The sequence below is a fragment of the Tachypleus tridentatus genome, chromosome 13 (assembly GCF_004210375.1).
Source record: "Tachypleus tridentatus isolate NWPU-2018 chromosome 13, ASM421037v1, whole genome shotgun sequence".
Lineage (NCBI taxonomy): Eukaryota > Metazoa > Arthropoda > Merostomata > Xiphosura > Limulidae > Tachypleus > Tachypleus tridentatus.
The window spans coordinates 256933746-256953606 of NC_134837.1; the positions used below are offsets into that span (position 1 = coordinate 256933746).

Here is a 19861-nt window from a genome sequence, read left to right on the forward strand (position 1 = left end):
CCGAGGAGACTTGCATATTATGTTTAGTTTTAATTAAAAGTGTTTTACGTAACAGATTTTGTGCTTCTCCCGAGACTTTAGAAATGGCACACAGAACTCAGAACTGCCGATAAGCTCGTAATAAGGACCCACTAAAAAAAAAAAAAAAAAAGTTGATAATCTAAGAGTATATTCTAGCTGGAGAAAATAAGGTTACATTTATCTTAAAACCTAATAGAAGGAACCACGTGTACTTTTTTGTTTTACACTGAGGGAAGGCTTAAGTACAAGTTACCACCCTAAAATGGGAAATATGTTTTAGTGCATGTTCCAACTGGAGAGGGGATGCTTATTTAGCAATGGTCCCTCTGTCTTGTGAAACGTTCAAATCTAAATGCAAAGGCATAACGAGTTATTTTAATAGATGTAATTGAGTAGTTAAGTGGGTTTATGAAGGTTTTTGTTATACATGACTAATGGGGGTTTAGAGAACCTATTAACTGAAACTATGTGGTAACACAAACAAAACAAACTCTATTGACATTAAACTTTCTTGAAACAGTAATCTTAGTACGGACACTTTTGGAAGGGAAAATATCCTTATCTTAGATATAAATGAATTAAATAAAATATATGATAATTGGAATTTACATAACAGTCACCTATTCTGTTATACATCCTAGTTGATCTGATGAGCCATGGTATTAAGTGGAAGGCGTCGTCAGCCCTGGATATAGTAGATGTAGAGCGACTAATATTATTTAATTTAGTTCTTAGAATCGGTGCACTTGAGGAGGACACCAACTTTACAAAACACTCGTGTCCTTTTTCAATACAAAGTATAACCAGAAAAAACTGATCGCTAATAATGTTATTAGTTGATAGGTGGAGCTAAACGAAAGTAATGAAAAATTTTACTGTAAAATTATAGAAATCGTCTGCACCATTACTCGACAAGTCTGTATGTGTATTTTGATAATGATCGCCACCAAAACCTAAGACCCCTCTATGTCTTTACCGTGCGTTAAGCAGATAACTTGCTTGTTTTTGAATTTCGCGCAAAGCTAAACGAGGCCTACCTCTGCTAGCAATGAAAGACAATGCAAAGGAATGCAGTTTGTCATTACTTACCATCACCAACTCTTGTGCTCCTCCTTTACTAACGAATAGTGGAACTGGCCGAACATAACGCCCCCACAGCTGCAAGGGTGAGCATAGTTGATGTGACGGGGATTCGAATACGCGGCCCTCGGTACAACAACTAGTTACTTATTTTATTAGTAAAATCTTGTATTTTGTACATTTACGACACATATAAATTACTCTCGTGATTTATTCATTCTTACACCAGAATGAATACTGTAGTCAATATTTCCATTAAAATATGGAAGTTTTATTCATGCAATTTCAAGTGTTGGGACGAGCTGGTGAAATCTTACGATTTAAAAAACACGTATAATTTAAAACAAAATAGCTGGCATTTTCATTCAGTTGGTATTTCTTTCCAGCTCGTTCAACTCACTATTCTTACGAATATTGTCGTAGTTCGCTGTTTAACTGCTAATAGAATATTATACATATACAGATGGCGCTACGGTCGCTATTATTTTGATAGCAGAAAATATTCGCTGTTTTCACACTCCAAAAATATCCACCATATTACGTTAATTTTGCCATATGACATCTAACATATTGTAACTTAGTGTTTAAGACAAAACTCTTTTGCGAAAAAGGGGAATTTGTAGAACATTAAAGCACAAAAAGAAACTCTTAAAAATACTAAAACTTAAAAGGCGCGCGTAAAATAAGTGTTCCTCAAACAGGAGAAACTCGGTAACCTAATTGCCTTCGTAATAAGTACAATGGCACATTACGATTTTTGTGAATAATATTTTGATTCAATAATATAATTTTACAGATTACGATATTTCGAAAAATCTAAGAATCACTTAATATTGTCAAAGAACCATAAAAAGTCAGCGACGATCCCAGTGGAATATCAACCCCAGCACATTCCCAATTACTGTACGGTACGCTGCAGTTAGTTCTCTTCACCAGGGGTCACAAAAGTTGATTCTCCCATGAAAAGTAAAATAACTACATACAAAAGCAATTCGAATTTCTCCAACAACATTAACATAAATAATTCGAAACATTTTACTTCAATGTTACTCAAGTACACCCACCCACACACACATTTCTTCAAGAAATAAAAAAACAATTATTACGTCACTGCAGGGTAGCTGTAATCTGTCAGACAGGAGGCGGAGAAAGTTATTCCAGGTCAGAAGTCAGCAACCTTTCATATAGTAAGTGCCTTTTTGGAGACAACTACAAATTCGGGGAGCAGCAAGAAGCGCTCCTTCTGCAGACCAAGCTGTTCGGCGCCTGCGCGGTGAGATACGAAGACAGACACGAAAGGAAAGCCAATCAAAGTATACTATGCTATCCCCCCTTCTTTCACAAACTTCAAATATTTTTCGCAAAAAGTTTACGCGTAACAAACGCGTATACACTCACAGAACTCCATGTTCATACGATTCTGTATCATAAAAATGACGGTGTTTAGTAATTCTCTGTTTATATATACATTTTATTTCTTTAATAAGATTAATTAGTACGTACTAAGTTTGCGCTGAAAGTTGAAGATGCTAAAATGTATTACTAATAAGATCTACAAATTTGGTGTGTTGGTCCTGCAGAACTTTAAAAAGGCAAATCCTCGTTATAAACAACTAAAATAAAACTAATTATAGTTTGACGCCAACGAAATCTTCTATTTAACTTAGTTTTATACTAGCTGAAGTACCAATCTCCTTGACGAAAGTTATATAAATTCATGAGTTATCTTAGGACGTGAATGGTTTCTTACCTCACATGTAATTGTTAAAACGCCTATATGAATAGCAAAACTGAAAATTGTATCTATTTCTCTATGTAACTCCACACAAAATTTGGTAAAACCCACGTACAGGGAATAATGGTAAGAAACGCAAAACGCCCCCCCCCCCCACACACACACAAACAAACAAACGCAAAATGCAAAACAGAAAAATTTTATGTTCCCTTTCAAGGATCTAATATACCTCCACACCGATTTTGGTGTATATCCATTGTCAATGCAAAGTAGGTACATGGACATACAGGTCGTAGTATTATATTTATTTTGGTAATAATATAAACAAAGATTTACAAAATAAGTTTCTTAGGTTCCCAAACCAGTCCTGGAATTCATACGTGTGGCTTCTCAGAAATTGTGAGATGACATGTGGCGTAAACAGAGACAAATAAAAAACGACTGTCAAATAAAAATGAATAAAGTACAATGTTTTAGAACCCTGGGGCATATTCAAGATTACCTAACAGTTTCACAGAGATCAAAGGCTGGGAAATTGGAAACATTCGTCACAGAGAAACAGATATAAGCAACTTTGCAGTATAGATATCTTACAAGTAATTTACACATCAAATATTCACTAAAATCTGCCTATACAGAGCGATGTCTGAACAACCGTCCCTAATCTGGAGCTGACAGACTAGAGGGAAGGCAGATAATCAACAAAAACATTCTTAAACTACCCAAACTACATAGTATGACTTTACACATCAAATGATAAATTGTGATCTGCAGTATAAGTGTTGTGGCAAACTAACAACTAAGCCACTCCAAGCCAAAATTACTTACTGAATTATTGATAGTAACGTGAAATATGTCTTATTTTGAATTGAAGGTGCGCTTCTGCCTATCATAGGCAAACTTTGCACGAATGTTTACGACGTCACAAAAGTACGAAACATTCCATTCGGGGTTTCCTGGGGTTAACACGTATAAGGACGTAGAAATTGCAGGTTTAAATTAACATTTACTCTTACATTACTTAGAACTTATGAAATAATACTTCCATTAACTGATTTAAACTTTGACTCTTATGTATGTTGCATTAAATATTGAATTTTCATATGATTTAATTTACTATCAAGCGAAAACTGGTTCTAACATGCTTACTTACGTTGTTCCGGTTCTTTAATATGTCATGGCATAATACTCTTTTTATTATTCGTTTATTATTATGTTACACCTTTTATTACTTTTTACTTATAACCTGAAACTAATTAGTTTAATAAAAATAGTTACTAATTAATATTTACATTTATTGTTTAAGGATATCCTAACAATGACTTCGGAATAGATATAGAGTTGAGTATGTTATATTATATTATTCTGAATATGTAAGCCAGTAAGTCACGTAACAATCAACCGATATAGTGGAACGGAATGTATCAGAACTACATTTTGACACTGATTGTCGTGACACAGATAGTGTGATGCTACTGAAACCTGGTTGTTTTGGGGAAAGATGTGTAATAGTTCTTTCCGACGCAAAATATTCACATAATTAGACAATACTGTGTGTTCATATCGGGGATGTGAAATTTTTCGAAAACGAGGATACCTCTTTTACTTAATGATATTGGAACACAGGAATATGGATCAACTTGGGGTTTCAAGGACATACATAACAAAACCTGCAACAAGTCGTATTTCAGCTATTGTAAGCAAAGTCCAAAGGAGAGTCTTGTAACAGATGGGTATCTACGAACACAGTCAGTAGCAAAAGTCACTCAAGAGGTTCATGTAGCTGTATGCAAAATAATCAATGTCTAGAAAAACGACACAAGACACGTGTATTAGACGACATATCTGCTAAGTTGGCGCATATCTCAAGCAACCGGCAAATGAAATGGGTGTTTGTGATTTTCCGTATAAAGACGTACATGTCAGGTTGCCTGAATTAGCGTATATGTGTCACAATGCGATTGGAATGTTGAAACAGGTGAAGGAAAACCGTCGTCCTCGTACACTAGACAGGATAATGCAAGGTCAGCAGTGAAAATGGGTTTACTTGGAATGAATGTGGCAGCCTCACGATGGAACTTTTTACAATGGAAACTAAATGATAAAAGGGCTATTATCAACATACAAAGTCGTCAAAAGAGCATGACTAGACATGGACTGTAAGAATGTTATAAAACTCCAAAATCATTTTAATATAATGTACTCAACCTCTGATATACAATTAAAGCAACGATAATATAGTTTTATATTGGACTTTCACTTTAATCCTTTCATGATTAAGTAATAACTCCTAAAGCTTTTTTTTTTTTCAGGTAAGTAAATATATATATATATTAGAGAAAATCAATACTGACAAAGTAAACAAAATGAAAAGGGCTGTTAAAAACAGCAAATCCAAACCTCTGCCTGATTATATTAGTTTGTTGTAACCTAAAAACAAGCCGAACAGCAATAAATTAAAAAATAATAAACAAAATAAAACGCTGCACTAATTAAAAATATCTCAGGGTATAAGCTATAATGTGAGATATAAAATATACCATAGGTGTTGGAGGTGAGTGAAGAAAGTAGGACCCACATTATGGTGGGAATACACCGTCTATCAGTCTTAACCTCCATTCGCCAATCTCACATAAAGAAATAAAAAATGGAAATAGAAATTAGAAGAGCGAGATGTAGGTGCTCAAGCCCACAACGTCCCACATCTATATCAGCCTTCACTGCCCGCAGAAAGTTGTGGGAAGCTGACTGCTCTCCGAATTAAAAAAAAAAAAAAAGAATTAATTGAAAAATAAAAATAAGATACTACCATCTGAGAGTAAGTTAAAACATACCTCTTGAAGTTAGCATTCCAGCCCCCATTATGATAGAAAGGCACTAATTGGTAGTCCAGTAAACGAATTATTCTAGTATCAAGAGTCCCATACAGTTATCTAAATAAACTAGTATAGCACCCAATCACCACCAATGTGTTCTGGAATTTATTGGAAATGATTCGGCCACGATTCCAAGGTGAATTCCAGTTTAATCCATTTAATCTACGATCATCAAAGTCTAGTTATAGAATATGCCCATTTTATTTTTATTACTAAATAATTATCAGTTACTACCAATTATATCACTTCTGTTAATGTTAAAATAAAATAACCATGTCATCTACTTTTTTCTTAAATCTGTGTCATATTTTTACCAAAATCTCTATATTGCATTTTATACTGAAAACTCAGCCACAGGGAATTTCGAAAGCAATCTGATAATTGTGATGATATAATAAAAAATGTGAACCTAAAAATGAAAATTAGAGTACAGTGGACAATGTGAAATGAACGCAAAGGACCTTGGTGTTATGTATGGCATTATACGTATTCGAGTGTTGACCACATTTTATGGACATGGATAATAGTAAAATAAAAAAAAATATTTTACTTGGTTCTTTTCCTTAAACTAATTCAATAATATTGCAGCTGATGTGTATCTCAACTCTTTTATATAAGTGTTACAGAAATAACACGATCAAGGAATCATGTTGAGAATTTGTCACACAGCATACGCATCAGAAACGTGTGGTAGTGTAAAGAGTTAGCACATGACTCTTAACCATATAACTAAATGATTCAACAGTATTGAGTTGTGACTTCATTTGACCCTCTTTTCTTGGCGATGATGACGTATTAACTCGTTACTTGATTCGGAAATACGAAAGCAAAAGTACGAATATATCGGAAATATAAACATTGTTCTGCACTAGCAAATGTCTTGAAATTGGTTTATTACGTTACTTTATTATATTATTACGATATTAGATATACATATATATATATTTTAGTGAAATTAAATAATTATATCTAAATGAGTCAAATGAATAAACAAAATCGTGAGGAAAGACTGCGTTGAAAACAGCAAATCCCACTTCTGATTAATTATAACCATAAATTTTTCAAGCCATAAACCAAAACACATTAATATGAAATAAAATACTCTACATATTTTTAAAAAAGGATTCCAGGGTACAAGCTACAATGTGAGATTATAAAATGTATCCTAGATTTTGGAGGTGATTGATGAAGTAGGACCCGCATTAAAAATGAGCACCCACATCTCACTCTCCTATTTTCTAATTTTCTTATGTGAAACTAGCGAACTGGAGGTTAAGACTGATAGATAGTGTGTCCCCACCGCAATGCGGGGTTCTACTTTTTCAGTCACCTCCGAAACCTTGTATACATTTTATAATCCCACGTCGTAGCTTGTACCCTAGAATCCTTTTTTAAAAAAATATGCAACGTATTTTATTTCATGTTAATAACATAAATAATCGAATGTTAGGATTTGCTGTTTTTAACGCAGTTCTTCCTCGTGATTTTGTTTATCCACTTAATTTAGATATAATTATTTAATATCACTAAAATTTATTCAGCGTATGTGAACGATCGCTGACTATGTCGCACTTTCCATTACATTGTTCAAACTTTATAAAGCTAAGTTTAATAACCTTAACTAGACATATTAAATTTAAACTATAATTTAGCCTAGCAAGCTGGTTATAATAATTTTACTGCTGCTAATGTAATAAAATGCAACAGCAAAAGATGTCCTGTTCTAAATACTTTTCACCTTATTACTTATTATTAATTCATTTTGTAAAATAAAAAATATAGTTTACTAATTGACATATACTAATTGTAATATGGAATATGTGGGTCAAACTTCAAACCCATTGCATATACGTATAAATTTATATAGATCTCAAGTTAAAAACAGTTTAATGAATTACACAGAATTGAAACATTTTAGGATTCAACCTTTCACCCCGGTTAAGATAACTATATTAGAAATAGTTAACGAGTTTTTGTTTTGAATTTTGCACAAAGCTACTCGAGGGCTATCTGCGCTAGCCGTCCCTAATTTAGCAGTGTAAAACTAGAGGGAAGGCAGCTAGTCTCATTATAACGCCCTAACGGCTAAAAGGGCGAGCATGTTTGGCGCGACGGGGATGCGAACCCGCGACCCTAAGATTACGAGCCGCACGTCTCAACCAAAACCCACCTGGTCATGCCGGACCGAAATAGTTAATGAAGATACCAATAGACTTCAAAGAGAAAATTTTTACATTTTACAACTAAATACATAACATCCTTGTGGATTAAACCATGATTTCAATAATTCTACTGCTTTGAATTTGAGCAATGATTACTGTATCGCTAATTTTTTCTTTATAGATAACTTTATTCATAAGAATAAGAAAACTAGAGGTGAAGGGAATAATAAAGTAAAATGGGTTTATTTTTCAGAATTGTGAAGTTTAGATATTTTTATACTAGCAATAGTATACGTAAACTATTTATTAAAAAGATTTATGGACTTAATCTTCCCAAAATAAAAGTATTAATTAATGTATTTAAACAAATATAACTTTCATATGATCATGCGAAACACTTACTTGTAGACGTTATAAAATATCGATTAAAAGTTAATGATGTGTGAAATTTTGAAAAAGAGAAACAGAAAGTAAAAACCTTCATATTTGATAATTAATTTTAGACATTTTGTCATAAACAGAAACACGCTCAAACAAATAAAAAACACTGCAACAATTGAAATGATCCCCGCGTGATTTATTATACTATAATTCACATTTTAAAGTTCGTAAGAGATAATCTCAATTTGTGCAGTGTTTTTAGTTTGGGCTTGTTTTTGTTTATAAAACATTACATACACACATACATTTTGTATAGCCTTTCATAATTTACAAACAAGTTTAATGCTTTCGTAACTTTAGCATAAAATGACTCACTTCTGAAATACCAGTCAAATACACGGGAAAAAGCAGGAAATCGTGATCTGTCTTTTGCTTGTTTTGTTTTTGTTTTTGAATTTCGCACAAAGCTACACGAGGGCTATCTGTGCTAGCCGTCCCTAATTTAGCAGTATAAGACTAGAGGGCAGGCAGCTAGTCATTACCATCCACCGCCAACTCTTGGGCTACTCTTTTACCAACGAATAATGGGATTTATCGTAACATTATAACGCCCCCACGGCTAGGACTCCCAGGCGAGCATGTTTGGCGCGACGGGGATGATGTATTTTGCAGCAACTAAAAATGTAACGTTTGTATATGCTCTACCTATCGAATTCATTGTATTTATTTTACAAGTCCAATTAAATATTGGGTTTAACGTGTACAAAAGAGGTTCGACATATTTTATGTGCAAATAATGTTACCCTAATAATCTGAGAAACACATCGAACGTTATTCTAATTTACTATATATCGTGCACTTCTAAACCTGTACAGTATCCGAAAATATCCCTAGCCGCTTCGTTTACTAATACATAATCCAACGAGTTGAGGAAGGAATGCGGAAACGTTCACAAATGCCTTATAAGGCTTAGCACACCAGCCCTGTGGCGTTAAACTAAGACTTGCGAGATATTATGACAATTTAGTATGTTTGTAAGCATGACATTATTTTATACGGTTAATGGTTGAATAATTTTACTATTATCTTCAACCGTCATATGTTTCTGTTCTTTCTATTCATTTTTAAGCTTTATTTTGAACTTGAATCTACATATTTTCTACAGGATATATCACGAAACGGCCTGTTCGTGAGAGATAAGCACTTCGAATGAAATGTAACAGGAAACCCCATAAGCTTCCGTAATAAACGGGCACAATGAAACCGAATATATTTCTTTGTGTATCATCCACGCTATGACGCTCTTTGGTTTGCCCGCTTATCAGTTACTGTGCGCGACAGATACGCCAATTAAAATAGGGAAATTTAAATAAAACCAGAATTCCATATAGGACTAGGAGTGGAAAGAATGCCTTTTCAAACATGTTATTACCCAATAACATATAAAAAAAATACTAACTTGTTACAATTGCTTTCATGTGGAATTGCGCATAATTAAAATTTATAAGAAACTGTACACAATATTTATTTGCACGATAACAGCTTCCAAATGTATCTAAATTTTGGTACGTTGTTGATATACAATACTTATATATAGCTACTGGCCATAACGTGTTTTGATAATAAAAGAACTGCGTAGGCGAGGATAGTTCAATATGTACACGGGAGAGAGAATGAATCACTCGTCAAATCAAAATAACTTTATATGAACTTCTAAATAACATTTCGGGCAACAGCCCTTTATCGAATTTTCACTTTTTATTTCCCATGGAGAGTCGTCCGAAACTTTTTAATATTCGTCCATAAATTTGTTTTTATTTTGGAAGTGTTTCACGTTGTTTCTTTTCACCCAGAACGTGTTTGTCCTCTTTACAATTCGTACGAAAGATCAGAGATCAAAATACAGGCAAAACTGGTAGTTAGTCGCTGGACAAGGAACTATCTACATCGTGACACTAGTGGTTCTTGTATATTATTTATTTTTCTGATATCATAATGCAAGATGTCAAGTAAATGGAAAACCATGCAACTATCTCTATGGAATTTAGGCTAAACTTGTTTGTTTACTTCAGAACCAGAGTCTGTGTACAGATAAACCGGTGTTTAAACTACCAGCGTCTGGACTTCTACTGTGTCTGTCGTATTCCAACCGACCTAATGAGACCGATATTTATGCGAAAGGCCTCGTCGGCACGGGTTAGAGCAGATATAGTATGACTGACATAATACATTCTTCTTTACTTTCACTCATGAGTGCTTTGTAATATAGGGATGTCTAGGACTATCCGCCCATCAAGAGGTGTTATGAACGATTTCTTATCTAAGCCAACTATACATCTTTATCAAAAAACTGTAAAAGCTTGTGTCAAACAGATGTCTCTCTACCACATTTGTAGATGTTAATTTATTTAGTATAAAAAATGAACCAATATGCTGTTAGGATTTGTATGTGTCCTTTCCATGACTAAAAAAGGCTATCCCCCCAAACACAAAAATACTCTCCCTATTACGGAATGTAGCAGTTATGGTGATGAACTAATGCTCTATTTTTAAGGGAGGGGGGGAACCTCTTCTCTATATGCGTGCGTGCGTGCGTGTGTGTGTATATATATATATATATATATATATATATATAGAGAGAGAGAGAGAGAGAGAGAGAAACTCATACAAACTTTAAAACAGTAACTGTTTTTCATAGAATCCTGCAGCCTAGACATAGAGAGTCCCCTGTGGCCATGGAGTCATAACCATACAACACATAACCAACCATAAACTGTTCACTCATTGATTCTGAATAGTATTTATGACATAGAAAATAGAGACAGAAAATCTCTTAAGAATTTCAAAATACAACATATTTAGTAAATTCCCTTACTGTCTGAAGATCTTTCAGAAGAAAAGTACACTTTGAGACAAAGTAGAAAGCAAGCAAAAATATTTTAAATATAAAATAATGATATAAATTACAAGACAGAGTATTTTGACCCATCAAAATTGTCTAATTCCAAATTTCCTTTAAAAAAGCAACAAAAAACCTACCCACTAAATGCACCAATGCCTCTACTTATTCCACAGATTTACCACCCTATTGTAAAAATACAACAGCTTGATATTACTTATTCTAAATCATACAAATTTTGACCTATTGGACAACTGCCTTCAAACATAAATTCTGTAGCCTTAATCTTATCACTATCCACAATAAGCTAAGATGTTTCAATGAAGTTATCCCCGATCTATTTCTTTATAAGTGAGAATAAGTTAACAGATCTACGCCTATCTTCATGTGATGGTTCACCCATCCTCGGTATCATTCTAGCAGGTTAGTAACCTTCTTTCAAACCCTCTTCACCAACTCAACGCCCATCCTAAAATGAGGGGAAGAAACTGAACACAAACTTCAAACTTTGACTTTTACAACTGAGAGAGAATTACCATCATTTTGATAGTCTCTGTAACAACTTTAAACCCAACTAGTTTTGGGTTGACTGAAAATTTAGTAACCTAAGACTGCAACCATATAGGAGGTGCATATTCAATGATGGGAATTTGAACTTGTGACCCTCAGATTGCAAGTCAAGCACCCGAACCACCCCACTTGGTAATACCATAAAATGGTGTTTTAAAACTATAGTATTGGTGTATTTTCTGGTTATACTTGAATATCATGTGAGATGTTTTCACCCAACAGAATATCCATTTCTTGTTCATGAAATACACTGTTTGATTTACACTCACACATAAATATCTTAGATTTTTCAAAAACATTTATTGCAAAGCATTACTTTTTAACAAGTTTATTAACCCTCTTGATACCAAGGCATCAAACAAATGATTATGCTCAAAATAAAACACGTGTTCTTGTGTTGATTGAGTAATAGATTTTTGGTAAGCAGAAAAAATAATCTAATGATTTGTGATTACTAGAATTATATATATCAAAGTTGGTATGAAAATGTAACTTAATGCAAAAAATTCTCAATACGTAAAAAATTCATACTGTTAATTAAGGATTACACCTGAGGCCGAAGTCGATAAAAATAAATGAAGCATGACTTCTCGGAATTTTTTATTGATTGGTGGAAAGCAAAAGTTCATTAGTTTTTAGTATCAGTATAATAAAATTTAAAAAAAGAGAGAGAAGTAATAAAACCATTTTTCTGTAAACAATATAATGAAATATAAATTTCATTGTACATATAAAGTACTCCTTTATTTAAAGCTATTCTATGACATTATAATAATGATATCACTATAGCCCTGTGTCAGTTGCTAATCTATATAGTAACTTAACTAACATCAGCTTATTTTAACAATGTTTACTAAACTTTCAATAGTGCTTACACATGTAGATGGTTTGTATTAAAAATGTAAATGGGCTTATACTATTAAAATATAATCAACAGTTGTTATAAACAACAACAAAAATTATGATGTCATTACCTAATAATGTAAACTGGTTTTATTTAACACTGATGTAGCAAATGCAAAGATCTAGCAGATACAGCAGGTTTAATTTCATGTACAAGTTTATAGAATTACTGATATAGTTACCTCCCAGTGATATTGTGGTTGCTTGGTCTAATCCTGGGCACAAAAAACTAGCTTACAGATTCACAAGTTTTTCTGAACTATAGCAAAGTTAATTCAAATAAAATAATAAAAACAAATAAATTAATTTATTGCATAGATCTGATTCTTAAATGAGTTTAATAAAATTTGTAATAATTATAATTTAATTACTTAATCTGATTCAAACCATAACAATCATTGTTCATGAAAACAAATGATAGATTTTGCACCTATACTACTACACCTGTGGACACCAAGCAAGCTTTATGAGCCCTGAATTTTGGAAAAAAAAAGGCCTCATTAACACTGGATATGTAGTTTGATATATTAAAACATTCTTCTTTATGTTAAACTGATTTTAAAATAATACCACTAACTCTGCTGTCCCTCTACGTGAACCATACATGCCTGTTTAATGTTAATAAATACGTAGGTCGTCATAATGTTTGAAAACCCTAAGAGACAAATATAAATTCCTTGAAAATGGCAACTAAGTTATTGTGTACACGTTTCTCCTTAACTAATAGTTTAAAAATTAAATTAATGGACTGCATAAGATAAGCAACAGTAAACACTGTACAGTATAAAGTTTAAGCTGTATGAATTTTAAACTGTTTGGGTTATACAGTCACACCAATAAGAAATACATGTAGTTTAAAAACACTATCTAATTCTCCTTAAGAACATTTTGTTTTCATACAAAAAATATTAAACTTCTGAAGTAGAATGGAAACATTTTATGCTTACATATACTATGAAATCACTTTTGTTTTTTAAAATGTAATTACTGTACCATGGACATCTTTAAAATAGCAGCTGTATGCTAGATAACTAGTACACTTTTCCAAATATGTTAACACACTAGGAAAAAAAACAACAACACAAATCACATTTATCTCAACTTATGTATTTTTATATGATTTACAAAATATTTTGAAAAAGTAATTACCCTGTATGAAGGACAACATGGTTGTAGAAACGCTGTTAGTTGAAAACAATAATTTGTGTTAATATACCCTCTATGAAGGACAACATGGTTGTAGAAACGCTGTTAGTTGAAAACAATAATTTGTCGTTTATTTTATATACAAGTCACTTTTGGTATATTTATGGTATGTAATATTCCAAATAAAATTCGTCTACCTGTCAACCATTATCAGCAAACACATACATGTACTGCATATAAAATATGCCAGTCTTTCAGATTTTAGTCATTATCAAACAATGCAGGGAGTTGTTGTTTTTAGGGTAACTAAACTTAACAGATCTCTTGACAAGAAATTCCCCCTCCAGTCTTTTAGGTGTATGAAAAATTCAAAATGTCCACCTCTTTTTCTTTTTTTTTTAACATGTTTTAAATAAATGCATATTTTTGCTATAAAAACAATTAATCCAGTGTTAAATTAATAGGCTAACAACTTAAACATTCTATAGTAAATTACCAGACCAGTGGTGAAATTCTGATGGTACACACCAGAACCAAATTTTTAAGGAGGTACCAGAACCAGGACTTATCTGAATTGCTTGTTATTTTTTATGTTTACATGCAATTTTTTTCCTTTTTCAAAACCAGGTCCACTTCACTAAACTGAATACCTCTACATTTGACAGATGCATTCTCCTGTTACAAAGCCTGTTTTTCAAAAGTAATCTAGTTACTCAAATTTGAATAGAATTAAACCCATTACAGTATTCACTAAGTTTTGATCATTACCAAAAACACAATATAAAACTTTAGTTTCACTCTTTTTAAGTACTTCTGTTATATCAAGAAAAATAAAGTTGATACAGTAAAACACACACTACTTTTAGGTGCATATATCACAATGGAGCACATTAAGGACTGTTAATTGTTTTAGAAACAGCAAAGCAGTAAAGACATATCATTTTACATATATATGTAAAAATTTCTACTCTAAATAATTTCTTTTCTAAACCATCAATTCCAATAAAAATAAAACTTTTGCTGTACCATGTTATTCTATACATTTCTCTTTAGCTACCAGCCTAAAAGTTAAACTAATGAAGTGCATGAGATAAGTAACAGTAAACATTGTGCAGTATAAAGTTTGAGGTGCTTTAATTCATAAACACTGAATCTATATCACACCTATGTATTGTCAGAATAATGACATTTGTAATGTTTTCGACATTCATACCATGTCTAAGATTCAAATGGATAAAAATAAATAAAAATTCTATTAATGTTATTTGTTCATATATCTTTTATTTTGGTTTATTTTCCTAATACACATTAACTCAGACTTAAATAAGCAATAACACTAAACTTGGTCATCTCACAAAAAACTCTATAACTGAAAATGCCAAATATTGAAAAAAATATACATTTTAGTCATTACTTTTTTATAGTGTAATTTTGTTTCAAACGTTGAATTTTGCTTTTTTTTGTAATATATCTATTAACAAAAATTGTTTAAATTACAACCAAAAACATGGTTGACAAGAAACTTGATAATGGATCAAGAGATTATCTTGGACTTGATGAAACATTTTTGTTTTGTATTATGTAAAAAAGTCTTGAAAAATATGATATTTCATAATGTCATACATTTTTATCAGGATGACAAGTAACATCAAGAAGAAACAGACTAATTAACCTGTTAAAACAAACTGATACTGTTTATCCTCAAACAAACAGGAACAACACTATATGAAGCATGACATACTAGACAATGTTAATTACAACACTTCTAGGAATGTACAAATTTCTTTGTACAAACAATTCATATTTTATTAGCAATACACCAGTCAAAATCCCATCAATTCACTGTTTCATAACGTGACAACAAAATTGTCATCTAATTTCTGAAATAAAATGTCCATTTTAATGGGACAAAAAAAGGAAACTGAAAAGTGATTCTCAACAGTGTTTAGTACAACAAAACTGTTGATTAATGCAAATAACGAAAAATATAGGAATAACCATTAATAAAAAATACCTGAACAAAACATTATAATGCATAAAGGTACTCGAGTCAACTAACACTAACAACATTTACTTCTGCCAACAAAGGTAGAAAGAGATTATGTTTTCATCTGTGTGTATGTTTGTCAGCAAAAGTTTTCAAGTGGATTTGGATGAAAGTTAGTATACATTTGAACTATAACCCAAGTTGGAAATGATTCATTTTTGAATGGTCGAGGTTAAAGACACAGCAAAGCTTTGAAAATAAATTCCTTTCTATTAACATGGAGGCCAATTTTTAACACTATTTTGCTTTATAAGCGAGTCAGAAATCAGATTTTGATTAAACTTAGGGACATATGTTGAATATTATTCCTGATGCTGTCAAAAATGGTCTATGGTCATTGATAACAACAAATTACATTTCTGTACTTACTGAGAGTAAAATATGATTAATGCTGTATAACAGAGATATGCCCTTCTAATTTTTTTTTAATATCTATTACTTGGTATAAATTCAATTAAGTTATTTTATAAAGTTTGCTCTAGTCATGTAATCAGCAATATATTTTTCTACTTACAAAATTCTTAGAACTGATCTCAGTCTCAACTTTTTAATAGTTGTTTTGATATTATCATATCCAACACTGAAACTGCTTATATCAAACAGCTGAAAGTCTTTCTTTAGAATTAACTTCTCTCACGTATGTACTAAATTCTAACAAAACTGGAATACATTTTTCACATGTTGTTAGCCAGGATTTTACTTGCCAATAGAAGCAAATGTATAGATGACAAAACCATTTTTTTTAATGGAATAAATTGAAAATTCCATTAACAATAAGGGTATCCAACTAATGATATAATGCTTTATAACTATAAATCTGAGAAAAGTATATTTAATTAGCTATGTTGATTGCCTGGTTGATTTGTAGTTTTGTCTTAAACAAATAGCTTTCTCAAATTGGAAGTTAATAATACAAGTAATTTGAAGCTTCTATAATGTCTATGTACACCTTGAAAGTATAAGACCTTATTTATTAACACTCTTTAAGTTAAAAGATTTTGTTTAATTGTAGATATTCTAACTAATCTCTTAATTGTAACAAGTTAAAAAATATATTTTTATTAATATTACACTTAGAGCTGTAGTGCTTCTTTAACTATATTCATGTTTTAAAATATTTTTGAAAAAGTTTCATTTATGTTTATTATCAACATAACATAATTTTGGTAACTCATTCAAAATGTTCATTAAACTCAAATAAAAGTTCGTATTTTGTTGGAGAAAACGTAGTCACTAATTTTCTTATTTTTTACATTAAACTGTCTCTATTAAGAAATACACTTCATAACAAAGTTTCTTTAGTTTCTGCTTTTTGTACTTTGATAAACCATTTAGAAAGAGACTAATTATTCTGATCTATTCTAATTTCAAAATTACTCTTTAATATTAAAAGAGCCACATACTTTATTTCTTGAACACTGAATGAATTTTCCAGGTTCATATTGTTAAGTTATGAAATTTTTAATTATAAATAATTACTGATTTTTTGTTATTGCAGGTATCAATATAAGTTATTATCTTAGAGTTATGTACTTAATTAATAAATCAACTTACACATGATGAATACATTGCACTACTGCATTTTAACTTGTTTAATGGCAAAATTAATAGTTACTTAATGTAGAACAGAATGTATTTACAATATTATGTCCACTTTTCATTGTGCCTTCACATAAAACAAAAAGTTAAACCTTTGTTTATTGTCTCATAATTACTTCTAATCTCATACTTATGACAATATTTTCAATTGTATCTGTCAAATTTAATGACTTGTCTGTAATTTTTTATGTGAATAAAAAATATTGTAGAACAGTGTAAAGAAATTATGTAATAATTCTTAATGTTAAATGTTTGCGGAAAATAAACTTACACGTTACAGTATGGAAGTTTGTTAAATCCCTTGTATGTTTTCATATTAACAGTCATTCCACATTCTTGGCACTTAAAGCATCCTTTATGCCAAATCTGTCAATAAAAAAAAATTAGGAGAATAAACATAAAAATGCACCTTGCTAAAAGTAAGGCATCTGAAAGAACATTAGTGAATACACCATTTCATGAACATGTCTTTAAAAAAACTTGGATTTTATTTCTTTCTAATTCATTTGGTATATTATTTTATTATCTAATAAATTACTACAGCATTTATCTATCATTATTTTAAAACATACAAGTCTGTAACAAAAAGATTAAATTCAAATAGAAATGTTTCATCGGCAAAAACATTTTTGTCAATGTGCAAATGCCACATTAATTAATTATTTTAATCTTCTCATCAATAAATACTTGGATAAAATCATAATTTTTGGGTTTTGTTCATAAAAAATTGTTTCTTGTAATGTGTTGACTTATTTTGTATTTTTTTTTCTATTAATAATATCAATACAATACCCATACATGTTGTTGTCGTTTTTTTATTAAGCCACAAGGATGATATTTTGTACCTAATTGTTTAAAGAGCTTTTAATAAAATGCTACAACTTTCAAGTTGGAACTTTATGGACTTGGTGTAAATGTTCAAAAACACAATATAAAAAATCATACTGGTGGTAAAAAGCAATTGTGATGGTCATTTTTCCATATGGTAAAATGTGAAAAATAGAGTTACTGAGTTATCAATTACCTCAATACCTTTGTTAACACATACATACGTGTGTGTGTGTGCATATACCTAGAGGAGGTAAGAGGTATATTTGTCTCCCTAGTAGTAATCAAAGGACCCCATATTATAGTAAGAATCCAAAACAAGATTACAAAGTTATCCAGTAATTATTAATAGAAAACACAAATGCACAGTGTATATCTGCCAAGTTGTTTTATTAACTAACAAGTGACAAGCAACGTTGAAAACACAAAACATCACCATATCCATGGTCCCTAAAATACAAAATCAACATTCCACCTTATCACAATGAAAAACTACAAAATATTTTAAAGAATAAGTATATTTCCTTTCTTGATTTATAAGTGATATAAATAGGATTAAAATAATGTGTTCTGGCACTCTTCTCTATTTTGTGATCTTGAAAACTGAAGATTTTTAGTATTATACCTGGTAACAAATTATAGTAAAATATCTAAAATATCCAAGCTGACAAGTAGCTATTATGATGCTCAGTTTTGATTTTTTTTTGTTTCACATACAGAAAAACGCAGAATTTGGCTATCATGCTTATGTTAGGATTAAACGTTTTCATCTATAAGAACAGAACTGAACAGTTTTACTTATATTTAATACAGTGATATGTAATAGAAGTTAAAACATTTGAGAAGCTTGAACAGTCCAGTTGTTGAAAGTTTCTGGAATAATATTAGTTGTAGTGTTCCAAAGACATGAAATCACATTTTTAACATTAGATAGCCTAGCTAGATCATTTGCAACGACAAAATTTATAGTATAGTCTTAAAACTGTCTTAAATTAAGGTTAAAACCAAACACTCCCCAGTGTTCCTGGCACCACTGTAAAATCAATTACACAGTTACTTTTAATCCTTTAATTTGAGTTTTTTTTAAAAAAAAAGCCTCATAAGCTCAAACGCTAGTTTAGTTCAAGTTTTATCATAAGTATTAATTCTAAGACATCAAAATCTACAACTAGTAGTACCTTGTCTAGACATTTTAACTCTTCAAGAGGGTAGACGGTTTTGTCACACCTTGCACATTTTTTCGCACTCATTGTAATTTGTAGCGTACGATACAATTTTTCACGGTGTATCTTTTGTAAACGTGTAATTTCACAGTCGCGCACAAAAATTAAAAGAACAAACAATATTTTATTACTGAATACTGTACAACGTGATATATATATATATATATTGATATATTAAAACTGAAAAATCTAACTGAAATATACGAATAACACACAACACATATACCCGACTACTCGAGTACAAATACTGTTGCTTTCAAGTTTGAAGTTTGACTTGCCTCGATGAAGGACTTTCATAAACCCGACTTAAAGTGTAGCGAAAAATAATAAACTTATTTAATAATTTAATATGATGTTTTGAATTTTCATTGCACATTATATTAATTTTGTT

General features: G+C 31.2%; 1 protein-coding gene across 1 annotated transcript in view; it reads right to left on the minus strand.

Annotated features, from left to right (window-relative positions):
* Window positions 1–19756, minus strand: part of LOC143237024 (LIM and SH3 domain protein F42H10.3-like) — a 29789-nt gene extending 10033 nt beyond the window's left edge. The window contains exons 1-2 of the mRNA XM_076475844.1: window positions 19426–19756; window positions 17691–17785 (exon numbers count right to left, since the gene is read on the minus strand). Of these exons, the coding sequence (XP_076331959.1) occupies window positions 17691–17785; window positions 19426–19497 (167 nt within the window). The 5' untranslated portion in view covers window positions 19498–19756. The remainder of the gene's footprint in view (window positions 1–17690; window positions 17786–19425) is intronic.
* Between the last annotated feature and the right edge of the window lie 105 nt (window positions 19757–19861).